At 46.3% G+C, this 7,119-nt stretch overlaps 1 protein-coding gene across 2 annotated transcripts in view; it reads right to left on the reverse strand.

Moving 5' to 3' along the window:
• Positions 1–255: 255 nt before the first annotated feature.
• The window catches only part of LOC112068973 (exportin-5), a 24,819-nt gene continuing 17,955 nt past the window's right edge, over positions 256–7,119 (reverse strand). For both annotated transcript variants that reach the window (XM_024136219.2, XM_024136220.2), the window contains exons 22-33: positions 6,895–6,995; positions 6,658–6,754; positions 6,389–6,525; positions 5,333–5,430; positions 5,013–5,059; positions 4,807–4,904; positions 4,057–4,116; positions 3,839–3,939; positions 3,620–3,727; positions 2,303–2,440; positions 1,945–2,112; positions 256–1,656 (exon numbers count right to left, since the gene is read on the reverse strand). In XM_024136219.2, coding sequence (XP_023991987.1) covers positions 1,504–1,656; positions 1,945–2,112; positions 2,303–2,440; positions 3,620–3,727; positions 3,839–3,939; positions 4,057–4,116; positions 4,807–4,904; positions 5,013–5,059; positions 5,333–5,430; positions 6,389–6,525; positions 6,658–6,754; positions 6,895–6,995 — 1,306 coding nt within the window. In that variant the 3' untranslated portion in view covers positions 256–1,503. The remainder of the gene's footprint in view (positions 1,657–1,944; positions 2,113–2,302; positions 2,441–3,619; positions 3,728–3,838; positions 3,940–4,056; positions 4,117–4,806; positions 4,905–5,012; positions 5,060–5,332; positions 5,431–6,388; positions 6,526–6,657; positions 6,755–6,894; positions 6,996–7,119) is intronic.

Here is a 7,119-nt window from a genome sequence, read left to right on the forward strand (position 1 = left end):
ATTCATATAATTCAGTTTCAAATCATGAAATACATGTCAAATGTATGAATTCAATGATTCAAGTTGTATATTAAACATTCAAAAATATAAAGCTCATTATCCTAAAACAAATTCAAAATGATAAAATTCAAATACAATCTGTTGGCACTGAAATCTCTCCATACCATAATCGGCCACTGACTCTAGAAGGTGAACCAATGGGAGGGACGGATTAATAACGAATAACCTTAAATATTTTAAAAAGTAACATTTAAAATGACTCAAGTCTACCTTTATTTAAAATCAGCAAAATATAAAAACAGCACTACAGTTTTAAATACTTTCCCCCTGTACAAGTTTGTTTTTTTATACATTCATTAAGGAAAAAAGTAAGTTGGCCACGTGAACAATCAATCATTGACAGGGTTGGGAGATTTAAAGGGGTAGTTCATACCAAAAATCTAAGATTCCTCCCAAAATGATGTAACCAAGTCCCCTATTATATTTTATGCCATCAAAATTCAGATCATTCTGTATGTATTTGGATAAATCAGCAGGCTTTGGTCCCATATTAATGGGAAAGACAGACTGGCAACATATAAACCTCACAGCAATTGGTGCCTTTTTTCCCAATTTATTTGAGATTCAAACCTGCAGCTTCTTCCAAATGCACACAAATATGACCTACAAAACAGATGGCATAAAATATGGGCTCTCGACCACATTGGATCAGTTTTCACAAACAATACCGCCGAACAAAAGTCTACGTTGCGGCAAACTATTTCCATTAACATAGGTGGAATGCAGTGCTGGTTTCTCATACGTTCACAGCTGGGAGAACCAGTGCAAAAAAAGTCAATGACAATTCTACTTCAACCATCAACAGAGTAATGATTCTGTACAAAACATTGGTTTGAAAATAGCTCTCCTTAGACTTCAAAGTAGTCTGTTGTATAACACCTCAGACATGCTCACTGGATCCCATTCAGGTTCTTCTGGCACAAAATGGCTGCTGTCGTTTAGCACACAGGTGGATGGTCCATGTTTGCGGATCTACTAAAACACAATTAAATCTGTTGTGTTAGTGAGGAAATGTGCTGTATTAACGCAATTCTTTGTTAGCATTTACAACCTGCAGGGTTTATGGCAAAAGCCATGTCCTGTTGAAGGACAATCACCATCATCATATTGTTCTATATTTCTGATCAAGGCAGACAGACACTCACATTATTTGGATAAATATTAGCGAGCAGTTAGCAGGGTTCAGTCCACGACAGAATATTCTGATTCCCTTTGTCCTAATGGGGAGGCTGAGTCCATTCATCCAGCTGTCGATCGAGACGTCGGGTAGAGAAGGTAGAGACGTCGAACACTTGTTGAGCCAATCCTTCGGGAGTAAAATTCCCCCGGGAGGATAGAAAGTGTATGCATGTTTGTGTGTATGCTAGTCCAGTCGATGTCCTGTAACAGCTGATTGTAGTGTGTGTTAGGCCAGACTGAGGGCCTCTGTGCTGCTCTGTGCTCCTAGATGTCGTCCAGTGCTGGGGAGAAGAGCGCTGCTAGTGCTCCACTCTCACTGGTCTCCAGAATGTCCCTTTTCTCAGGCTTCGTCTTCTTAAAGAGAGACGGAAGATTTCGGATATGTACCTCCTTTTTGAATTGCTGGGCCAGAGCTTTCTGTGGGTAGGAGAGATCAAGAACAATTTAGAATCGGTTTGGATTGAATGGTTGTCTTGTTACATAGGAGTGTGCAGGCCCTATTCAATTCAACTTATTAAAACAAATACCGACAGCACTCGCCAATACAGTGCAACTTACATCCTTTAATTAAAATCTATTTCAAAAGTCACAATGGACACATTTCAGACATTATTTTCAATGAAATAATTCTAGGTCTTTGCTGCAGGTCATTTTACAGAAAAAACGAAATAGAACCCTCCCCCAGGTGGCAGGTGGTGTTATTACCCCCACAGTGCCAGCAATGAGCTTCTTGAACTGGTCTTTCCTCTTCTTCTCTCCCAACCTCTGCGCGGAGCTGGGCTCCAGCAACCGCTTGTCGTACTGGTCTAGAGCCTCCAGATTGATGTCGGGGATCTGAGTCATCACGTCTCTTAGCTCCACGTACCGCGGCCGCTGACCCAGGGAGGGAGGGAAGAGAGGAAAGGGTTAGTTGTCGAGGAAGGGAGGAGCAGGACAGGAGACAGAAGAGTGAGTGATGTTGGGGATCTGAGTCATCACAGCCCTCAGCTCCACGTACTGTGGCCGCTGACCCAGGGAGGGGAGGAAGGACAAGTTAGAAGGAGGGAGAGAATGTGACACTCACCAGGTTCTCGTACATAAGCAGGGCCAGTTGTGTGAGGGCTGAGTTGCAGATCTCATGCTGCCCATGCATCTGCAGTCCCTTCAGAACACTGGCATAGAACCATGTGACCGCCTCTGGCAAAAGGTTCCCACCTACAACCTGAACACAACAACAGAGTCAGAGAGAGAGAGGGAGAGAGGGGGAGAGACAGGCACAGTGAAGAGAGAGAGGGGGAGAGACAGGCACAGTGAAGAGAGAGAGGGGGAGAGACAGGCACAGTGGAAGAGAGAGAGGGGGAGAGACAGGCACAGTGAAGAGAGAGAGGGGAGAGACAGGCCAGTGAAAGAGAGAGGGGAGAGACAGGCACAGTGAAGAGAGAGAGGGGGAGAGACAGGCACAGTGAGAGAGAGAGGAGGGGAGAGACAGCACAGTGAAAGAGAGGAGGGGGAGAGACAGGCACAGTGAAGAGAGAGAGGGAGAGAGGCCAGTGAAGCGAGAGGGGGGAGAGAGACAGGCACAGTGAAGCGAGAGGGGAGAGAGGCACAGTGAAGGAGAGGGGGAGAGAGGCCAGTGAAAGCGAGAGAGGGGAGAGAGAGACAGGCACAGTGAAGCGAGAGAGGGAGAGAGAGACAGACAGTGAAGCGAGGAGGAGAGAGACAGGTACAGTGAAAGAGAGGAGAAGAGCCAGTGAAGCAGAGGGGGAGAGAGAGAGGCACAGTGAAGCGAGAGAGGGGAGAGAGAGCAGGCACAGTGAAGCGAGGGGGGAGATAGAGACAGGCCAGCAGGGAAGAGAGAGGGGGAGAGAGAGACACAGTGAAGCGAGAGGGGGAAGAGAGAGGACACAGTGAAGCGAGAGGGGAGAGAGAGCAGGCAACAGTGAGCAGAGAGGGAGAGAGAGGCACAGTGAAGAGAGAGAGGGAGAGGGAGAGAGACAGGCAAGTGCAGCCGAGTAGGGAGAGAGAGCCAAGGCAAGTGAAAGGAAGGGGGGAGAGAGAACGGCACAGTGAAGAGAGAGAGGGGGAGAGAGAGACAGGCACAGTGAAGAGAGAGAGGGAGAGAGAGCCACAGTGAAGAGAGAGGAGAGACAGGTACAGTGAAAGAGAGGGAGAGAGAGCCACAGTGAAGAGAGATGAGGAGAGAGGGGGAGACAGGTACAGTGAAAGAGAGGGAGAGACAGCAGAGTGGAAAAAGGGAGGAATCATCGAATCACAGGAGTGAAGCACAAACACGGTCAGACAGACACTGAGTAAGGAGGGAGCGAGAGGAAAAGGAAGCTTAAATGGATAGGGAGTGCTTAGGATGGAAAGTTGCTGTCAGTCTGTCCTTTGTGTAGCCTACCTGTCGTAGCAGGGTCCAGCACACGATGGAGGCGCTGCGGTGACAGTTACTGGTGTCCTTCCAGGACAGAGAGGTAAACGAGATGGTCAACAAGGTCATATAGATGTCCTGCAGAGGGAGAGAGAAAGAGTCATACTGCCATGACTGCCATCATACTGCCATGGGTAGATGCTCCGGTGTGTGTGTGTGTGTGTGTGTGTGTGTGTGTGTTGTGCTGACCTCGTGTTTGAGAAAACACTTCCCCAGCTCCGTCAGTTCGCCTGTTGGCTGGGCTGGGGAGGCAGCAACTGCCTGGGACTCAGTGGACATCATCTCCTCCTCTATACACACACACACACACACACACACACGATAGGACATAAAAAGGAAGGGGAAGAGTGAGAAGGGGGTGGACCTGAGTAATACTTTTCTTCCCTAGAAAACAAGTGAACACTTACCATCCACGTCTTCCTTATTTCCTGCTGGCGCAGGCACTTTTTTCATTATGCAGGCGTGAGCTGATGGGAAAGGATCAATGTTAGGACACATGGCTAGACTGAAATAAACCCCATATCTATCAAATATGGATGCGCAGCAGAGCTAAATTCATAGGTCCAGTTTCTCAGAATTAGATGAATCCTTCTCCTGGACAAAAAAATTAATAAATACATGCTCAATGGAGAAACTAAACTGAAAGTACAGGTCTTCACGGATCCACCTGTAGCCAAATACGCAAGAGGGTCTGGATCAAGAACTCTAAATAATGTCACGGGTCTGATCTGATTGTCAAGTGTAATTTTAACTGACTTGACTGCAAGGACACGTACAGATCCGAATGCTGAAGGAGAGAAAGAGAGAAATTTGATAATTTATGCTGCTGCTCTTGCTTTTCACGAGCGTGGTGCGTGTAGCTTGTTGTTGGCCAATCACAAGTCATCAAAGCGGCAATAGGCTAACAGTCATAGAGCCGCTGTGTGTGGCAAAAGTTAGGAGACATCTAATCAATAGAAGATGGAATTAAAATGAGGGAATTAAAAGTTAAAGGAGAAGGATAGGCTACAATGACCAACAGCCAACCGGTAGGCTGCTACTTAATATTCTGAATGGAGTTATTTACTTGGACCTGTGAAGGCCTCTAATTGAAAGTGCTACTTAATCGCTCCCTGCATCCCAATAATCTGACCTTTATCCCAAAAGTGTGGACTTACTGAGCAGGTCCAGAACCTCTCTGGTGAGCAGCCGAACTAGCTGCTCCTCCAGCATCTCCTGATTCTCCTCACACGACTCGTCCTCCTCCTCCTCCCCACTACACACAGAGGGAAGGAGATTGTCAACATACCACTAGCACAAGAAAACCTACGCATTCAAAGAGACCACATGCCTTCATAAGGACCCACAGATGGACACATCTTACCTGACAGTACTCCTCTGGTTGATGATCTGCCACCTGAGATTGAGTCTCTGTATAAATAAACACAGAGAGACAACACGTCACATGATGAGTTGTCCTATTTCTTATTAATGGTGAAAGATTACTAGTGCGCAGGACAATAAGCATGCTCGGAATGTTTGATCAGCCTCTGATTTCTGTTAGTTTGGTAGTTGTACCACAGGTAACCTTTTGTTGTGAGTACTTGGTTTTTTGTGTGTGTTTTTTTTTACACATGCAAAGAAATTCTCATTTTTGGTATATTACTTCACAGGCACAAGGGGGAAAAGCGTGAGAGTTCAGACCTGTAGCATGTAGGCAAACAGCGGGCCCAGCAGGGGGCAGAGCAGATCGTTGTAGCACTCCTGAGGACATGACACAACAAGCTGCTTCAGGAACACCCGTTCACACACACATTAAGGAACACAGTTGGACTGAATGGATAGTGTACATGTAAAGTCAATGCTATATCAATGTATTTGATCACTAACAATGACATTATATTCTCTTCTTGTCTGAACAAAATTAATATATACACTGAACAAAAAATATAAACGCAACATGCAAAGTGTTGGTCCCATGTTCAATGCTCTGAAATAAAAGATCCCTGAAATGTTTCATATGCACAAAAAGCTTATTTCTGTCACATTTTGTGCACAAATTTGTTCACATCCCTGTTAGTGAGCATGTCTCCTTTACCAAGATAATCCATCCACCTGACAGGTGTGGCATATCAAGAAGCTGATTAAACAGCATGATCATTACACAGGTGCATCTTGTGCTGGGGACAATAATAGGCAACTCTTAAAATGTGCAGTTTTGTCACACAACGCCACTGATGTCTCAACTTTTGAGGGAGCGTGCAATTGGCATGCTGACTACAGGAACGTCTACCAGAGCTGTTGCCAGAGAATTTCATGTTAATTTCTCTACCATGTCGTTTTAGAGAATTTGGCAGTATTTCCAACCGGCCTCACAACCACAGACCATGTGTAACCACGCCAGCCCAGGACCTCCACARCCAGCTTCTTAACCTGAGGGATCGTCTGAGACCAGCCACCCGGACAGCTGATGAAACTGAGTATTTCTGTCTGTAATAAAGCCCTTTGTGGGGAAAAACTCATTCTGATTGGCTGGGCCTGGCTCCCCAGTGTGTGGGCCCGACTCCCAAGTGGGTGGGCCTATTCCCCCCCAGGCCCACCCATGGCTGCACCCCTGCTTAGTCATGTGAAATCCCTAAATTAGGGCCTACTGAATTAATATCAATTGATTTCCTTATATGAACTGTAACTCAGTAAAATTTTGAAATTGTTGCACGTTGCGTTCACATGTGATTGGCAGCTAATGGGACAGAAGGATATGGAGCATGGTGCGGAGTCTGTGGTCAGGCACGTTGTCGAGGGAGACAAAGGCAGAACCAACGATCTGTTCAGCCAATCCCTCGATGGTGTAGAAGTCCTGCTGCAATGATAGGCCTGCCTTCCCCAGGGTATGGTAACTAGAGAGAGAACGGGGGGTGCGCAAGCGAGAGGAAGAGGGGGAAATGAGCAAGAGAGCGAGACTGGGTGGTTGTGTGTGTGTGTGTGTGGAGAAAGAGGAAGCAGAAGACTATCCAAAATGAGGAAGTCACCAGTTGTCGTAGAGGGTACAGAAGAATCCCTGCATGCGCTCTAGATGAGTCTTAAACACTGGAGGGTCATAGATGTCCAGGGCTGGCTGAGGCAGGCCTACAGGTCAGGACACATAATATTCATGGTTGTTTATTATCCTTCAAAGGGGAAATTATAGCCACGGGTTACCAACCTTTGATATAGGGTTTCTAAACCAGTACAGTGCATAACCATTGAATCAGTGTGGTTCCTCTCACCTAGAACCACGTTCTTCTCCACCTCTATCATGTCGTAGGCCTTGGAGAACGTCTCACTCAGACGACACATGTTCTCCGGCAGGAAGAGACTGTTGTGGGTTCTACAGAGAAACAACATCATCCTCTTTATCATGTTCATCACAAACACTCTTACCATTACCACCATCACAAACACTATCATCACCACCACCACAAACACCAACACTATCATCATCACCACCACCA

The sequence above is a fragment of the Salvelinus sp. IW2-2015 genome, unplaced genomic scaffold, assembly GCF_002910315.2.
Source record: "Salvelinus sp. IW2-2015 unplaced genomic scaffold, ASM291031v2 Un_scaffold809, whole genome shotgun sequence".
Taxonomy (NCBI): Eukaryota; Metazoa; Chordata; class Actinopteri; order Salmoniformes; family Salmonidae; genus Salvelinus; species Salvelinus sp. IW2-2015.